This window comes from Rutidosis leptorrhynchoides, chromosome 8 (assembly GCF_046630445.1).
Source record: "Rutidosis leptorrhynchoides isolate AG116_Rl617_1_P2 chromosome 8, CSIRO_AGI_Rlap_v1, whole genome shotgun sequence".
NCBI classification, from domain to species: domain Eukaryota; kingdom Viridiplantae; phylum Streptophyta; class Magnoliopsida; order Asterales; family Asteraceae; genus Rutidosis; species Rutidosis leptorrhynchoides.
Window position 1 is genome coordinate 354,028,903 of NC_092340.1, and position 20,294 is coordinate 354,049,196.

A 20,294-nucleotide genomic window follows, 5' to 3' on the forward strand; every position below is an offset into this window, starting at 1 on the left:
CCGTTAGCGTAAGTTGCTTTAAGATTTTATTCTTTCACTATATATAGGTTTTGATTTACTATTTCATCCAACACACTTTTCTCACATTTCTTTCTCATTCATATTGATCTTCATCGATTTCTTCCCTTTCCAACTTACTCTTCACAAGTAGTTTTCACTTACCTTAATCATCATTATGAAGGTGTCAGAAATTGAGAAGAAAGATGACACCAAACAATTTCTTGCTGAGAGACTGAAGAGTCCCGAAGCAAGACCATCCAAATATGTGCTTAAATCTCCTGCTACCAGCGCCGTAACTGAAACTCCAAGCAAACGCAAAGCGACATCTCCCCTCATTGGCTCTTCCGCAAAAAGGATTACGCGATCCAGCTCAGTTACTCCTAATGAGCCCGAGACTGGTAATATTTGCACACCTTTTATTTTATTATTTTCACTTTTAGTAATACCTATATTATACTTATGCTAACACATCTTTTTGTTATTCGTTTTTAGCGGCAACAACCATCACTCCTCCACCAACAACGCAATTAAGTTCTCCTCCTACTTTTGATCTTTCCAACTATGAAGATCTCTAGCGCACTCCACCCAGCTCATTAAAATATATAAAGGTGGATGGCCTTCAAGGCTATTTATGCGCATCCCCAGAAGCTGCTCTGGATCAAAGACAACATATGAAATTAGCCCTTTCCCATGAACTGCGCGCTGAGTTTAGCAAACTCTCTCATGGCGACGCTTTTAACTGCTTTGCTCAAAATTTCTTTATGACATTTGCATCTGCATTTGATGCAATGTCTCGTCAAGAAAATTTCTTGATTTTTTTAAAAATGAACAATCCAAATTTGCAACTGCCCAATCCGAACTTCTCGCGAAAGATAAACAACTATCTTCCGCAACTGCAGAGCTACAGACAGCAAAACAATCCACAGAGGATTTGAAAAAAGAACTATCAGAAAAATCCATCGAAAAGGATAATCTCCAAGTGGCACATGATGCCATGAAAAACAAAATTATTCAATCTCAAACCGACTTGAATGCAGCCTTATCCGCGAAAGCAATTGCGGAAACTAATTTCGCCAAACTTCGCGAATATTTGCCCGTGATTGGGCAAAAAATTATGGATTCTCGCCACGTTTCTCAACGATTTGAAACATATGTTACAGCACTACAACAACTTGATCGAGTCAAGTTTTTGGGAGAGATTAGTAAGGTGACTGTATCGCCGGAGCCAATGCCGGAATACATTGAAAATCTCATTTGTCCTCTTGAAGAAGCAGAGGAAATGGTCGCATTGGCCAAAGAAGGAATTCGCGAAATTCCGATTCCACAACTGGATGCCATAAGTCAAGACAAAGACGCTCCCGTCGAAGACATCATTAAACTAGACTTGGACAGCTAGGAATAGGTTTTCACAACACAAGTGCAACATTAAGCACATTTATCATGTTTTTATATTTGCGCAGTAATTTCTGCGATGTTATAATAAAATTTTCATTTATCAATTGTAATTGTTATTATTTATATAGCGCTTAAGAGTATTATCCATAATTACTAGCATTGTCCTTTGCAATTTCATTTCATTATTGTGCACATAACGACCAATTACTTTATGCGAAACAACCTGTATGCGCGTGCATTATGCACATTATGAATCTTCTAAGTCCGCCGAAACGATCCTTAGGCATAAATTTGTGTTTCTTGCGAAGCATCCAAGTATGGCTAAATCAAATACCTTGGGCAAAAAATTTCGCATTTCGCTCTTTTAGCATTCACTTTGAATTATTTTTATTAACTAACAAGTGGTCTTTACCATCACTTTGTATAGTTGAAATCTTATTATTGATACTATGTTTGAAGGTTAAATTATGCACAAATATACCATAGTTATATTTGAGAGAAATTTAAACTTTATTCATTTCGCACAACATTACAATCATAATTCTGCTTCATATAGCACTAATCATTATATTGCAACTTTGCAACAATTCTACGCATTTCTTTTCATTACATGTAGTATCTTTTCAACAAAGTAGCACGCCACGCGTTAGGTATGTGACGCCCTTCAATATCTTGGAGCTTATAGGAGCCTGCCACATTGATTCCCACTATCTGGTATGGTCCCTCCCAATTGGGTCTCAATTTTCCAAGTTTTTCAGCACTACTTGCTTCATTGTTTCGCAAAACCCACTCACCAACATCAAAGGCTAACGCGCGCACCTTCTTGTTGTAATACTTGGAAATTTGTTGCTTATTGTTTGTCTCTCTTATTGCGGCCATAAGCCTGCGTTCCTCAATGAAATTTAAATTTTCACAAATGTTATCTTCATTCTCACTTTCATCAAAGTTAGTGACCCTATACGTCTGGACAAAAACTTCTGCGGGGATCATTGCTTCTGATCCATACACAAGGCTAAAAGGTGTTTCGCCTGTACTTTTCTTGAAAGTTGTGCGATGAGCCCATAATACATTTGATAGTTCATCAACCCACCCATTTTGCTTTTCATTCAACCGCTTTCGAATTCGGCTGACAATATCGCGATTAGTTACTTCGCATAGCCCATTTGCTTGCGGATGCGCTACCGATGTGAATTTTTGGATTATATTCAATTCTGCACACCAACTTAAAAATGGGTCTTTTGCAATCTGCGCCCCATTATCACTTACAAGTTCTCGTGGGATGCCAAATCTGCAAACAATGTATTCCCACACAAAATTTCGCACTTGTACTCCAGTTATTATGCGCAAAGCTTTAGCTTCTACCCATTTAGTAAAATAATCAATTGCCACAATCAGAAACTTTACATTCCCTGCCCCTGGGGGGAATGGTCCCACAATATCAATGGCCCATTTATAAAACGACCATGGTGAATTAATTGGGATCATATCATGTCTTGGTTTTCTATTATGCGGCGCATGCCTTTGACAACTTTTACATCTTTTAACTATTTGCGCAACATCACGATACAGGGTAGGCCAAAAGTAACCCATTCGCATTATTTTTGCCGCAATAGTTTTGTAACATGAATGAAGAGCACAAGATCCACTATGCACCTCCTCAATAATTGTTGCAGCCTCTGCGGGTCCTACACACCGCATTAATGGTCCCAAATATGACTTGCGATATAACATATCATTTTCGATCACATACATAGGGGATCCTTCTCGCACTAATCGAGCTTCTTTCTTGTCTTCTGGTAGTGTATTATTGCGCAAATAGTGCATTATAGGATCCATCCAATTCGGTTGAACTTCCTCTATAGCCGCAACAATCAGACTGCCATCAATGGACTTCTGGGGAAGTTCTTCTACCCATACTTGCTTTTGGAAGTGCAAAAAAGTCAATGCAACAAGCTTACTCAACGCATCCGCCTTTTTGTTTTGACTTCTTGACACTTGTGACAATTCGAAAAATTCAAATTTTTCCGCGGCTTCTTGCAGAAGTATCAAATACTTTTTGCATGGACAACTCATGAGCTTCAAATGAGCCATTAAATTGATTTACCACTAACTGCAAATCCACATATGCGCGTAACTGTAAAATATTCATTTTACGCGCCACATTTAATCCTGCAAGCAGTGCTTCATATTCAGCCTCGTTATTTGTTACATCAAAATTAAAATGCAGCGCGTATGTATGTTCTTCACCACTCGGGCTTGTTAATACCAATCCTGCACCTGCACCTTCAGTACACGACGCACCATCGGTATATAAATCCCAAATTTCATGTTGAAGAGGTTTTAATTGCGTTCTTTCATGGATAACTTCAAACTCACCCATCATTTCTGCAAGGTAATCTGCTAAAACCTGGCCCTTTACAGATATACGCGGCAAATATGTTATTTCAAATGCTCCTAACTCGATTGCCCATTTGGCAAGTCTTCCTGATACCGCGGGTACTCAAAACTTGTTGAACTGGCAAGTCAGTTAAAACATGTATCGGATGACCCTGAAAGTATCTGCATAACCTTCTTGACGTCAAAACCAATGCGTAAATAAATTTTTCGATAGGTGCGTAGTTTATTTCACTTCCCGCGAGTGCCTTGCTAACAAAGTAAACTGGCTTCTGGACTTTGTTTCGTTCCGCAACCAGCACTGAACCAAATGCTTCATTCGCAATCGAAATATATAGATATAATATTTCACCATCTACAGGCGCAATCAATGTAGGTAGCGTAGCAAGCAATTGCTTCATTTCTTGAAATGCTTTATCTGCCTCTTTTGTCCATACAAAGTTCTTCTGCTTTAAGCATCCTTTAAGTGTACGGAAAAAAGGCAACTGTCTTTTCGCGGCTTTGGACAAGAACCTAGTCAAAGCCGCTATCTTTCCTGTCAAACTTTGCACTTCTTTGACAGTCTTAGGCGCGATCATGTTTTCAATTGCGGTTATTTTCTTAGGATTAGCCTGGATTCCTTGCTCAGTGACATAATATCCTAGAAATTTGCCTTCTCTTTCTCCGAAGCTACATTTAGACGGATTCAATTTCATATTAATCTTTCGCAAACTTTCGAATGTTTCTTCCATATCAAACAAAATTTGCTCTTGCGTTTTGCTTTTTATGACAAGACCATCAACATAAGCTTCAAGGTTACCGCCTATTTGGCCTTCAATTACCTTATCAATTAATCGTTGATAAGTTACTCTCGCATTCTTGAGTCCAAAAGGCATTTTAATATAACAATAAATGCCTTTTCTAGTATGGGAAGCGGTTTTATCTTCGTCTTCTTGCACCATTGGGATTTGATGATATCCTTTTGCGGTATCCAAAAAAACATTTGTAAGGGTAAGCGTGCAAAGACTCCACTTTTAGATCTATTTCGAGAAGCGGATAATTGTCCTTTGGACAAGCTTTGTTTATGTCTTTAAAGTCTATGCACATCTTCCATGAACCGTCAGGCTTTTCTACCAATACTGGGTTTACAACCCATGTTTGATATTTTACTTCACACAAAATGCCTGCATTAACTAACTTGGTGACTTCCGCACATAACCATTTCAAGCGATCAGGAGCCATTCCTCTGTGCTTTTGCACGATGGGCTTTAGTGTAGGATTAGCATTTAATCTATGTTCCGCGACATCACGCGGAACTCCAGTCATATCTTGCTCACTCCAAGCAAACACATCCATGTACGCAACAAGAAATTGCACAATCTTCTTTCTTATTTCCTCATCCAATTCGGTGCCAATTTTTATTTTTTGATCAGGATATCTACAGTTTACAACAACCATGTTATCCTCTGTAATTTTGTGTGCAACAACCGTGCCTTGCGTACTTATAGCCACACAAATTGACTGCATAGCCATAGAGTTTATTGTTGCCACACCTTTGCAAGTAGTGAACTTAACCATTCCGTGTATTGTAGATGGCACTATGCCAAGCTTGCGCAACGCGGATCTTCCCAACAACATGTTATAACACGAAGCAGATCGTATAACATAGAAATCTAACTGCGCTTGTCTTGTCAATTTTACATCTATTTCATCACGCAACTCGATTTTTAGTGATAGTTGCCCCATGGGCCATGCAGATTCACCTGCGAAACCAAACAGAGATATCGCGGTTGCCTTCATATCTGCTTTAATGCATTCTGGCAATTGGCGAAAGCATTGCTCATATATCAAATCTATGATACTGCCAGTGTCGACATGTATTTTCATAATTGTTATTCCCGTATTCGCGACCTTGCATGATATGACTAACGGCTTATCGGACATATCGCAGTTTTGCTCAAATGGAAAAGTGATGGGCGCAAGTTGCCATTTTTCAAGCATTTCAACCGCTTTTCATTTTTTAAGCCCTTTCTTCTTGTGTATTGTAGTTACTATTTTCGCATCTTGCACATTTTGAAGCACTTTGATTGAATTTTTGGCCAAAAAAGATTTGTGCGTTTTACGCACCTTCAAATTCATATTTGCCACATTCACAACATTTTTGGTGGCTAAAAGCTTTTGTTGCTTCATCATTTTGCTTAGTTTACAACTTTTGTTAAGGAGATTACGTTTTCCTGCAATATAACAAAGAAAATAACACGATTAGAATTAAGAAATGAGTTTAATAGCTTGATTAAAACGAACGTGAATTTCTCATTTAAACCCTATTCGTGTCCCACGGATGGCACCAATTGATCAATCCTAGATTATCCAATAAAGGCTAATCAAGGATCGAGTGCAATGAGGGGGTACAATGGATGTCGATTAGGATTTTTCGACCTTATTGTCATATTTCGTTAAGTGCTAAACGATCAACAACCATGTTTTGGTCTTCCTAAATTACCTTAACCAACAAAGATCAAGTCTCGGGCAAACTCACGAGAGAGATCAATATGGCTAGGGCAATTCTTCCAGAATCAACAACCACAAATGAGAGGCCAAGCTCCCTATTTATAGGTTTGAGACTTACGCGGAAGTAAGATGTGCGCGCACTTAGGCATTCCGCACAAGTACTGCGAGAATCCTACGCACTCTTTAATATTCCGCGCAGGCTCACCGCGTTCATTAACATTTACCGCGGTTTAATTACCTTGCATTCTTTGCCTTTAAGTAGCTTTTCGCACAAAAATATACATATACATGCGTATGTATATGATCATTGATGATATGAGCGTTAGTTAACATTTGCATGTAATTTGTTGCATTTAAATGCATAAAAACTATGAAATTGAAAAGTTCCCGCAGTTCTTGCCATTGTTATGGTTCTTGTTTGAACATGCCCATATATATATATATATATATATATATATATATATATATATATATATATATATATATATATACACACACACATATACTATATCTACTATACAATAATCTATATATCATTGCTTCTTCTTTCCATCTTAAAAAAAATCGAGAATATAACATTAGTAATATGATGTTCTCTTTTGTATGATTAATATGGAAAAATGGAATGGAGATCACATATTTATAGGCTAAAAACTTACGTTACTTAGAAGATAAAAGGTTTATATATTCATTGATTATTAATTGCTTAAAAAAATTTTATGACATTTTAATTTAATATGTTTTTAATTTTATTTTTACTTTTTTACCATAATAATTTTTAACCTTTATTACCAGTGTATTAAATTACATAGATAAATATGCATATTTAATTTTCTGGGAGTCACTATTTAGATATATATAATATGATAACAAAATTAATATTTAACTTATGTTAACTTTATTATTAAACAATCTTAGTGAAAATTAATATTAAACTTAGTATAACATGTATTCTTTACTTATAAATTATTATTAATCCCAAAGTATATGTCTTATATATTATCAAAGCTATGGCCTTAATTTTATGGGGTATTACATAGTTGAGTTTATTAATGCATTTGGTTCAATCCTAAAGACTAATCAACATGTCATTAACTTCCTAGTTTCAATTAATCACAAGTCATATTCATTTTAAGACTAAGTAGAAATTAATTGAATGATGTATTTCTAAATTAAACATTAACTGTGTAAAGACATCAATGTTAAGTCATATTTGGACATGTTACACAATGTGTTACTTAGACAAGACCAAATATATTATTGACCATTATTGTCTGTGAACCATTTTACACTTAATTCATTGAAGTTAACTAGTTACTTGAATCCTAACACATAGCAAGTTTAAGAGCATGTTAACAAGTTGGCAAATTAACGAGTATCAAACACATTAGTAAGTAGCAAGTAATACTCACATATAGCAAGAGATAGTTATTCTAATGTATAGATATTTACACAACAATATGGTTTAAGTTTTAGCAAGCTTACTTGCAATGTGTTATATTGCATGATTAATGTGTAAACACACATTAATGTCCAACACATATACAAGGGAAGAGCAATATCTAGTTGAGACTTGGTGACCATCCTAAATGTATCTAAGTGTATTTTATGATCATAAGTCTTTACTAGTTACAGTTCAAAATGTTGTTCTTTATTTAGCCTTAATTTGTCATTAAGTAATCTTTGATTGCAATTAGTGTTCTAGTGACATTAGTTTATGTGTGTTGGTACTTGGTGATCATCCTAAGAATGTCAAGACATGTTTTAGGATCAATAGTTATTGATTAACACTTATGTGTTATGCCTAATCATGGTTAAGTTGTCATTAAGATGTAATTAAGCGTAATTAATCAAGATTAATGTTTTTATGATCAAAACTCAATTGAGTATGGAGGAGGCATCTATTCTAATCGTGTTGAGAAAGGTTTCATGAATTATAGATGTCGGGAAGTGGTCAAACTAAATTTGATCAAAAATGGTGACAGTAAATTCTGCTGTCGCACTGCGGTTGACCGTGGTGGCGACCGTGCAACTTGTTTTCACAAAACTGGGTTGCAGATTCAGTCTGGGCTTCTACGGTCAAGTATACGGTCGACCGTGGTTTGACCGTGTAACTTTATGATGTTTATTTTCATTCTAAGTTTTGTTTGATTTGGTCATTTGCAAGATCAAGTATGAATTAGTGAACTTGCGTATTTTATGTTAAGATGTCGATCATCACTTATGCATATGTATGTGTCATCATCAAAATATATTCTTTGGTTAAGCATCATACTTAACTTTGTCGGTTAGTCCATTAACCAACATTCAACCAACACAATGATTTAATCAGCCAATCGTTCCATTCTACGATACATTTGCTTCTACTATATAATCAATTAAAAGAAAATAAACAAACATGATCAAAAAATACAATCTTTACTCGTTTTCTTGAAATTAAATAACACGTCATTGCGCCATTTTCATAAATGCCACACGAAGCAACCTACAATCACGAACAATGTATCCTTAGAAGTGGTAGAGGTATGCCACTCATCGAATTATTCTAACCATTCGTTCCAATCATGAAAAGCAAGAATTGTGATGTTGCACCAAAATCGAATTTTACGCCAAAGATCCAAAACCACCGAGCACTCGAAAAAATGTGATCCATCGACTCTACTTGACCGTTACAATAAACACACCCAATGGATTCGATCTCCAATCCTCTTGCCGATAGATTAAGCTTAGTTGGGAGTCTATTCAAAGCTACCAGCCAAATAAAAATGTTAAGTTTTCTTGGGAGAATACGACACCATCGGGTAGCGATAGTATTATTTGGCTAAATCGAGGTGTTTGCGGGTGTCACTAACACTATAACCATCCTCTTTAGATAATATGACCACTCAAAGGAATCCATAGAGTCCGAAAGGTTTATCGAACTATCAAACCGATATGAGAGATCAAACATTCTATTAACTCCTCATTTCTAGTGCCATTATTGGACCTACTTCAAACCCATACTCATTCACCGTCAATGAAGCGGTCTGCTAATGTGCAGTTTTTATCATTCTCCAAGTGAAAGAGTCTTGCAAATCGGGTGCACAAGCGACCATCTCCTTTCCAATCATCTAACCAAAAATGCACCGATCTCCCATTCTCAATTTTGGACCTCAATACGTTATGTGGTAACAAGTCAGTATCTTTAAGGTGGTTATATAGTTTAATGATCGAATGCCATGCTCCCACGTCCGTTGGGCTGATCGAAGTAGCAGCATTCGGCCCATGGGCCGCGTAAATTACCTTGGCCCAAATCGAGTTTCTTTCAGAATGTAGACGCCATACCTATTTTAAAAGTAATGCTTGATTAAACGTTTTTAGACTACCAATACCAAGTCCACCATTTTCCTTAGAGGCTAACGTTTGATTCCAACTTACTCAATGAACCTTTATTTCATTCTCATTAGCACCGCAAAAAAAAACTTGACTCTAATGCTTTCTAAAACATGAATAATGATTCCTAGCACTTATATAGTGAGAAAAAAAATAGATACTCAATGTACCAAGCACCACTTTAATAAGAGTAAAACGGCCACCATAAGATAGATTACCTTTCCAGTTTGATAAGCGTTTTTTGAATCGATCCACAATTGTGTTCCAATTTGCAACCCGTCCTATGTTCGCACCCGGGGCCTATGTTCGCACCCGGCCCATAGATAGCCCAAGATAAGTGAAAGGCCAATCGCCATGAGTACACCCTAAGTCTCTAGCATAAGCATCAACTTCCCATATAAATTGGATATATTTACAATGACCTTCAAACCCGAATAACTATAGAATTTATTAAGAACTCTAATGATGTTATCAATGCAATTTTTGCTCCAATCCAACATGACAATGAAATCATCCGCATAAAAAAAGATGAGAAACCTTAAACGCCGGGTTGCCGATTTGGTTAATCAAAATATTCATTAATATTTATTAATATTCGTGTTATTCTATATTTCTGATAACTCGTAGTCGATTTTTCTCTACACATGACATCGTAAGAATTAATGACTTACAAAGTTTTTGTATATAAATATATTATATGAAGAATATCTCAAAATTGATAAACTCAAGTAGATAACTTTTTTTAGGAACAGATTGGTAGATAACTTTTTTGAAGACTTTTAAATTGGAAACAAAAAGAGTATTGAAAAGGGAAGAATAAATAAAAAGATGAAAGTGGATACACGAAAATTAAGCTACCTTTGTTGCTGTTCAGTATTCACCGCCCCAATACAATCTATCTACGGTGTAAAGCATACTCCAGTGCACTTTTGAAATTATTTAATTACTTGTTATATTCTTCTTTTTTTTTTTTTTTTGGAAGTATAATTATAAGAAAGCATTTGATCGCTACAATTATGTTTCATTAAATTAAATAGGATATTAAGAATGTTGTGCAATCCACTAGGAATTACCTTAATCTAATAATAATACTCCGAATACTTATATTTTGTGTTGCTCTTATTCTTCGAGAATCAGAAAGATGGTTTTCAAATTTAAATTTGTTTATTATATACTTCATAAATATAAATATTTGTAACCTATTGATCTTCGAAAACTCAATGAATTCTATAAAATTACGGTGGTATTTCACATATTATGAGTAAAGTAGGATTGCATCTCTATTTTCTCAATAAATAAAAAATATTCTACAATTGGTTATACCATGTTAATTTATGAGTATAGCCCAACGGTTCTACCAATTGAACACCAATAATGGTGGTACTTTGTGTCATAGGATAGAGAGAGATCATGGGTTCGATTCTCAAGGATGACATGATTTTCTTTAAACCAATTGAACACCAATAATGGTGGTATATATTGACCCTATAAGGAGGTTTTACCGGATTCGTTCACGGACCTCTACCCGAAATACTGCCCGAATGGATGTGTTCTCGGGTAGTATCGATCGGTTTTCGCTCGAACATGTATGTTACGTGCAGATGATGAAGATTACTGATTCAAAAAAATCGCCGTTCAAAAAGAAATGGTTATACCCAGAGGCGGAGACAGGGGATGCATGTGGATGTTTTTCATCCCCCAACTTATCAAATAAGCGAATTATAATGTGATAAAAATTGTATATTAGTTGTTAATATCTCCAAATAATAAACATAAACATCCTTTAAATATCTCATAGTTATGATGTATATATGAAAAGTTTATGTTGATATTTAATTTTTGTGAAATACATCCCAAATACGTGAATTCTGGTTTCACCTCTGGTTATACCGTGTTTGTTTCTGAACCTTTTTATAGCCACTTAAGAGACGTTACTAGTGATACTTATAAACTTGATTGATATTTATAAAAATTATTCAATAATTCATAACTAATCATTTTAATTAATACTTGGTTAATAACTAATACTAGTAACTAATAAAAAAAATAAACTCAAAAGTATAAAGAAATATTTATTATACAAAACGCATGCATATGACCTATAAAAGCAAATTCGCCATTAGAAAAGAAAAACAAATTATTACAGTGGATTATACCCGCCTTATTCAAAGAACACCACACTCGATATTATTTTATTGAAATTACATTTTGTACTTAGGTACCACCTTTTTTTTTTTTTTTTTTTTTTTTATAAGCAAGGAATTTTTTTTTTAATAAACTAGAATATATATGTACAGAAGAGTAATATCTAGTAATAAGCTAAGCCACGAGAAAAAAATAAACAGTGAATGAGAAGAAATTAAGAGTCAACAATAATAGTCAATAGTGTTCTTCGATTTCAATTGTAATTTTTCATTCATTCGAGCCATTATCCGATTCCTTCTTTCTTTGGAGGATTTTCATCGAATATCTTAAGATTGGTTAGCCAATTCAGATTGACTATTTCCATCGACAATAGATCCATTAAAAACTTTTCGCTTGTATGTCGGCGACTAGTTTTCCTTAGTATACCTGATTTTTCCTACAACATGCTCATTGCGATTCTTCTTAATTATGTAACCCGTTGTCCAATTCATTCCCATATTAATATTATTGATTTTTTTCTAACGGCATCATGAAAAATTATCGTATTGTTTTAATGAATAAACATTTTTACTTAGGTACAGCTTCATTTTCTTATCACTTTATTAATTTTTCTAATGACAGTTTAAGAGCTAACGTTGACATTCATGAATCCATTGTATACGACGGTTATAAATTAATTTCTAAGTGACGATTATTGCAGTTTACAATACAAATATGTGCGTTAACAACAAATATTAAATCTGTTGGTAAAAAAAATCCTATATAATTGTTGAGTTTTTTTTTGTTAATCTAAGTAGCTTAATTAACGCAATGTTAATTTCATACACGGGTTATTGAAATTGATGATTTGATGATCCAAACTTGTGTACCCAATAGGTTTAAAAGAATAGTTGTTTAAATATTGTGTATTCTGCGAGGATAAGTTTTCTTATTATTGAGATCATTGTAGTTAATTTAAAGGGGAGGTGATATATCCACGATCCCTTTTGCTACTTTCACCATTTTTTCTTTGCAGTTTCCAAAATACCCTCGCTCATTATATTATTATACGGAGTACTATAATTACTGAAATTTAAGTAATTATTTTGTCCTTCCCATATGTATACGCCGATTACACCTCTTCTCACATTTGCTTCTTTTACTTCTCTCATCTTATCTACGTTTTCATCATCTCTAAAAATCAACACCAACAACATACACTAACTTAACAATCAATCATATATAATATAGATTTTTATAACTCCATTTAATAACGACGCACATTTACTCACCCCTTTTTCTTTACATATTTAAAAAGTACCTAATCTATTTCTCAAATTATTCTAGAAAGCTATTGCAATTTTCTAAACTTTTAAGAATCACCATATGTTTGTTTGTCTTTTCTTATTGGCCTCCATCCACTTGTGCCTAAATTTCCTTCGCAGGCTAAACAAATCTTCTTTTTGAAAGATTAACCATCCATACCTAATAAATGAAATATAACCCTAATAATTTGTACAATACTAAAACAATCACATAGATGCAAAATCGAAACAAATGTAAAAGAAAAACTTACCAAGTACCTGAAAAGATTTATTGGAGGGCTTTTATTAGAACTAAATTAAAGCAAAACTATAAGTGAGTATACTGAAAAGTTAGTCTTAAAATTTTAGTAGGAACACAAGTGACTATGAGAAATTTCACTACTTTGTTAGTGATCTATGATAGTGTACTCAATATCTTGAATAAATTTCATAAGGCATAAAACAATTGCCCGAAGGCAATTGGCAACGAAGACATCCTAGGTATCAGTACTAAAGGACTGCCACTACATCACATGACTACATGGAACAAAGAGATATGGAAAATATTCTCCACAAACAGTATTCGGTGCCACCAAGGTAAAAGAGGAAGGCATCTATATGACTTTCCTTGAGCACTGTAGCGCCGTCACCCATTTATAGAAAGTTCACCAACATCTCCAAAGTCACCTTGGAGACTGGTCGAGACTTCGAAACCAGGGACCAGCTCCCCAATAACACTATAAAAAGATATGTTTATCCCAGCATAAGGGCATCTCATCAATCACACACACATCAAAACTCAAAGAATTCGATACAATGGTAGAAAATACCTTCGAGGCGTAAAGTGAGATCAATCCCACTACCTTCGGGGAACCGCCACCAAATAATAAAAACATCTCCCACACCCTTAGTCATAGCTAATCACACTCTAACCCATCATTAATTCATGAGTCAACCTAATCCTAATCAACATTAGGATTACGCAAAAAAAAGTGTACAAACAATTGGCGCCATCTGTGAGACCTAACGTCTCTTACAAACTATAAACCTTGTTTAAACACTAAACCACCATGGTTGACCCAGAATCTCCCCCGGGGTTCTCTTTACCCCAATCTAATGTGCAAGCTGAAGGGAGTGTTAGAACTCCCGCTACTCCATTAATGTAGCGACCCGGCCAAATCATGTTTGACGGCGCCGTCTACTTAGGTCCCGTTACGTGGTCATAAGTCTTTAAAACAACGTTTGACCAAAAGATATGTCGCATTCATTTCAAATGTAAAGGTTGTTCAAAGCTTACAAGAATAGTTCCACCACAAGTTACGTTACAAAGTTATAAGTACAAATGAAACTTATGCGACACAATTTAAAAGTAGCCAAAAGACGCTCCATGTATGCATATATACTCGACATCCAATGAAAGTATCAAAATAATGAGCGGAAGCATGTATCATGTATCGTTCAAGGACCTGAGAAAAACATAGAAATATGTCAACGAAAACGTTGGTGAAATCATAGGTTTAAGTAAGTAAGTACAAGTGAACCACAAGATTTGCAACAATGAGATAATAGTAATACATTCCAAAAGTTTGTTTCACGAGCACCCAATTATCAATGCTTAACATTCCTTCCATAGAACCCCATCACAATAGTGTTAGAAAATACACTGTTTCTCGAAAATACATTTCATTCGTAAACGGTAGCGAACCGTTTGAATGAGGGTTTGTCAAACCCATATGGCCATATAACATAAGTTCTCGCTTACACCCGGCAAGTGTAACTAATGATAATCGAATTGAGGATTTTTGTTCAAACTCGTATGTAGAATGTTTGTTTTCCTGTACTTGTGTTCACTTAGTTAAAAAGGAACGTTTATGTTTTCTCATCCCAAATGTAAGTTTCAAAAGAGTAAAAGTGGGACTATGATCTCACCTTGTGTGCACGAGTAAAAAGTACTTCAACAAGTAATGTGTGCAAAGAACAATGCTAGTCTTGACCTAAACAAATAGGTTTATATCAATATCGGTAAACACGATAGGTCAAAGTGTTCAATTAGTCCTATGGCTCGTTACGACTCGAATACTACAACATGTGAGTCAAATTGTGTATAAAAGCATGTTAGAACGATTTGCACAATCATTTGGTTAAGTTTGATTAAAAGTCAACTTGGTCGGGTCAAAGTCAACGAAAAAGTCAACACGTTCGGGTCGGGTCCCGAACTATTTTTCTGAGGTTTTTAATCATGTATGAGCATGTTAGAACAAGTTACATGTGAATCGGAGGTCCATAGCATAGCAAACATTTTCCGTAAAATGACCAGCGAAGACAGAGCCTGCCAGTGTATCTGGACGGCGTCCAGATTGTCTGGACGGCGTCCAGCTTTGAAGACTGGGACGGCGTCCAAGTATCTGGACGGTGTCCAGCCTTGAATTCTGGGACGGCGTCCAAGGGTCTGGACGGCGTCCAGATTGGTATTCAAGTCTGATGCAGAAACTCCTAAGTGCACGAATCAAAATCCAAATAAACACAATTTATGATCCGCAAACAATCAAGTCAAGTATTTTATACCGTTAGGAAGGTAATTTGACGAGGAAAACAACTAAACACATTTCATCACTCAATCTACCTATTATAACAACCAAAACCGCATCTAATGCTCAACATTAATCGCATACAAGTTCATAAATGCAATTCAATGATTCGGGCAACCAATTTACATGAATGATATGCCGTTTCAAAGGTAATCAAGCATACAATCCAACTAAACACTTACCAACAATAATCCATGGCATTCAATGCATCAAAAGTCCATTTCAAGTTCATCAAACCCTAACCCAAATTCACCAAAAATCATAAATCAAGTTCATGAACTTTTCTAAAGCAACCTACACATCAAATTGAAGCTAGTGATACTAGGAACACAATTAGAACATGAACTTTTAACATCTAACAACATATGATCATCCAAAATTCAAGAACAACACACCAAAATTCAAGTTCATGCTAGTTACACTAAAACAACGAGATCGAGCATATAAATCATATAATCATGTTAGACTTGAGCCATAGACACTAATTAACACTTTTATAAGTTAAAAACATAAAGAACACAAAATCTAGTGATTTTAGAAAGTTACCCAAATGTAATGAAATCGGTATGGAATCGAAGAGGAAGATGCAAGGATCACGAATTTGTAATTTGTTTTGTTGCTAGCTTTCTAATCCGAATTTAGATGATGAATTCTTGTTGGTGTTCTTGAGAGAAAAAGGGAGTAGAAGAAAGATGGAGATGTTGAAATGAGAGGAGGAGGTTGAAGGTTTGACTAGTTGACCTAGTCAAATCTTTGGCCTCTTGGCAAGTTTAGTCCCTCTAATTTGAATCGGGTGCGTGAATTACCTAAACGAGATAATTTAAAACGCGTATTAACGAAAGATGTTATAAATATATAACGGACTTTAAAATGAATAAACGGAAAGTAAACGGAAAAAGGCGGGATGTTACAATTAATGCCCATAACCACAAGCCAAGATAACTCAGGTCCGTCGCCCTTGTTGGATAAAACATTTATCCTCAAGAATTACGACAGTATCAAAGAAGTTATCAAGAAGCTACGTGCTGAAGGCCACCTCAAGAGCAAACGAGTTCTCACATATGATAGTGAGGAATACGATGAAGAAATCGAAATGGAATCTCCACTTAGGCGAAACCCCTTGCCTAAGGATCCAATAGTTTCGGTGCCGAATGCACCAAACGGTGGAATTACACCCAACGCTAACGGTGTCTCAAACCATAATGCCTCTAACGTACCAAACACCAATGGTGTCCCTAACGGCAATGCCTTCCTCAATAATGCTTCTATCAACACAAGAGGGTCCGTAATCCCACCTTTTGTCCTTAGGGGGACCTTTCCCTTGGATGGCTCCCAACACACCTTATTACAACGCTGCCATGAGCCAACTAAATGCTCATTTTCCTCAAGGACCTCAGCTGCTGACTTGGAATGGCGGGTACTTGGTGTATCCATCCCAACCACAAGGGTATGGAACGCAAAACGGTGTTAACGGCACCAACGGTCCCCCTCTAGCAAATAACACTGCTGATGTAGATAGCTTTTGGAAGAATCAGAAGACGCCCTTCACTGCAGGCATCCAAAACCACCCGTTGCCCACGGGGATGAAGATACCTTCGCACCTGGGGTACTACGAAGGAAAGGAAGATCCGTACGACTATATCAACGTATTCGAAGGAGCCGCCAGGATGGCCAAATGGGACATGGCCATGGCCTGTCATGCCTTCTCATACATGCTCAAAAGTGACGCAAGAATATGGTTTGACTCTTTAGCTAAAGACTCGATATCAAGCTTCGACGAGCTAAAGCGACATTTCAAGTCCAAGTTCAGTCAGCAGAAGCGTCAGAAGAAAAACCATGTTGCCGCGCACAGTATTCGACAGAAGGAGAACGAAGCAATTCGAGCTTTCCTTAGTCGATACACCGATGAAACTCAGCAAATAGCTGGCCTACCGGAGACACAAAGAATCTCGGGCCTCCTATATGGCTGCATGGCCCGATCCCTAGTAGAACATCTTACTCGGGACCTCTCAGATAGTTACGAGAAACTTTTCGACAGAGCCTATGTTTGGCTAGATGCGAAGGAAACTGCTGGAACTTTCACATACGAAGACCAGATCAATTCAAAGCGGAAGGAAACGTCCAGTAGCCGAGAAGAAAGGCATGGGAAAAGAGAGTATAAGGGACGCTATGCCCCTTACAAAAGGGAAAATAACGCCAAAATCTTAGGAACTCTCATAAAAACTCCAAAGGAAATTATTTCCACCGAAAAGGCGGCACAAGCCTTCAAAGCACCACCAAAGTTGGCTAATAAAGGAAAACCCGGAGAGACAAGCAAGTTCTGTGACTTCCACAATGACTATGGTCATGAGACAGACGAATGCATTCAGCTAAAGCTTTCCATTGAAGACGCGGTAAGATCAGGGAAACTTTCACACTTGGTGAAAGGAATTCGAAAGACAACGAAGGCTTCCGTGTAGCGACCCCGACAAATCGTCAAGTGACGGCGTCGGCTACGTGGGTCCCATTACCTGATTATAAGTCTTTAAGATAACGTTTGAACAAAATATGTCGCCTTCATTTCAAAATAAAGATTGTTTCAAAGTTTACAAGAATTGTTCAACCAAAAGTTAAGTTACAACGTTATAGATACGATTGAAATCTAGGCGACACGGTTTAAAGTAAAGTCAAAAGACGCTCCATGAAATGCATGTATACTCGACATCGGATGCAAGTATCAAATAGTAAGCGGAAGCATGTTTCACATATCGTGCAAGACCTGAGAAAAACATAGAAATCTGTCAACGAAAACGTTGGTGAAATCATAGGTTTAAGTAAGTAAGTACAAGTGAACCACAAGATTTGCATCAATGAAATAATAGTAATACATTCCAAAAGTTTGTTTCACGAGCACCCAATTATCAAAGCTTAACATTCCTTCCATTGTATACCCCATCACTTAGTGCTAGAACAAACACTGATTCTCGAAAATATATTTCATCCGTAGACGGTAGCGAACCGTCAAGGATGAGGGTTGTCAACCCATATGGCCATATAACATAAGTTCTCGCTTACACCCGGCAAGTGTAACTAATGATAATCGAATTGAGGATTTTTGTTCTAAACTCGTATGTAGAATGTTTGTTTTCCCGTTCTTGTGTTCACTTAGTTCAAAAGAATCGTTTATGTTTTCTCATCCCAAATATAAGTTCAAAAAGAGTAAAAGTGGGACTATGATCTCACCTTGAGTGCGAGAGTTATAAAAGTACTTCAACAAGTAAACGCGTGCAAAGACAAGGCTAGTCTTGACCTAAACACATAGGTTATATCAATAACGGTAAACACAAACGGTCAAAGATGTTCAATTAGTCCTATGGCTCGTTACGACTCGATTATATTAGCATGTGAATCAAATTGTCAAGTTTCATGCAAGATACTAGTAAATAATCATGTTAGAAAGGTTGCATAAGTATTTGGTTAAGTTTGACAAAAAGTCAAACTTGGTCAAAGTCAACGAAAAGTCAACACGTTCGGGTCGGGTCCCGAACTATTTTTCTAAGCTTAGAAGTCATATATGAGCATGTTGGCCAAGTTACATGTTAATCGGAGGTGCGTAGCATAGCAAACATTTTTCGAAATTTGACAAAGTAGGTCAGAATCTGACCACGGCATATGCCGCGCCGCGGCCAGAGGTGTCGCGCCGCGACATAACACGTGGTCTGGCACCTGGTCAGTTTCAAGGTTCAAGTCTTGGTCAAAACTTCAAACAACCATAAAACGCAAACCGTAAACAACTAGAAGACGTATCTTATACCGTTGGAAAGCTCTTTTGACAAGGAACACAACTAAGCACTTATCATCAAACGACAACATCATTTACAATAGCCGAAAACTCATCAAGTGATCATTAAACGTTCATTTCAAGGTTTCAAGTTCATCAAATGCAATTTGAGTTCCGGGAAACCAATTCACACATATGATATGCCGTTTTGAAGGTAATGGAGCATACATTACAACTAAACACTAACAATTAACATTCCATGGCATTCAAGCATCCAAAAATTCATGTCAAGAACCATCAAACCCTAGTCAAGAATCACAAAATCATTAATCATGTTTTTGAAGTTTTACAAATCAACCTACACATCAAAATGAAGCTAGTGATACTAGTAACACAATTAAAACATGCACTTTAACAATCTAACAACATTAACTCATCCAAAATCAAGGATTTAAGCACACCCATTTCAAGTTCATGCTAGTTACTCCAAAAACAACAAATCGAGCAAACCAAACATATATTCATGTTAGACTCGAGCCATAGACACTAACTAACACCATTTCAAATCAAAAACACGAATTTAGAGAAATCTAGAGTTTTAGAAATGTTACCCAAACGAGATGAAGTTGGTATCAAATTGTAGAGGATGAAGAGAGGATTCCAAATATGTAATCGGATTTGTTGTGAGCTTCCAAGATTGAATTTAGATGATGAATGAATGGAATGGGTTTGTGTGTGTGTTCTTGAGATGGAGAGAAAAGGGATGAGGGAGATGATGGAATGGATGAAATGGGTTGACTAGTTGACCTAGTCAACTAGTTTGCCCATTTGGCAACTCCGGTCCCTCGGGTTTCAAAGCGGGTGCGG

General features: G+C 36.3%; 1 protein-coding gene across 1 annotated transcript; it reads right to left on the minus strand.

The window, feature by feature from the left end:
* Positions 1 to 4,707: 4,707 nt before the first annotated feature.
* LOC139864632 (uncharacterized) lies at positions 4,708 to 5,712 on the minus strand. Its single transcript, XM_071853209.1, has one exon. The coding sequence runs from the start codon at positions 5,710 to 5,712 to the stop codon at positions 4,708 to 4,710; it is 1,005 nt and encodes a 334-aa protein (XP_071709310.1).
* Between the last annotated feature and the right edge of the window lie 14,582 nt (positions 5,713 to 20,294).

What these genes read in the sequence shown, in the direction of transcription:
- LOC139864632 (XM_071853209.1), bottom strand. Translation starts at nt 5,712, where the DNA reads ATGTCCGATAAGCCGTTAGTCATATCATGCAAGGTCGCGAATACGGGA.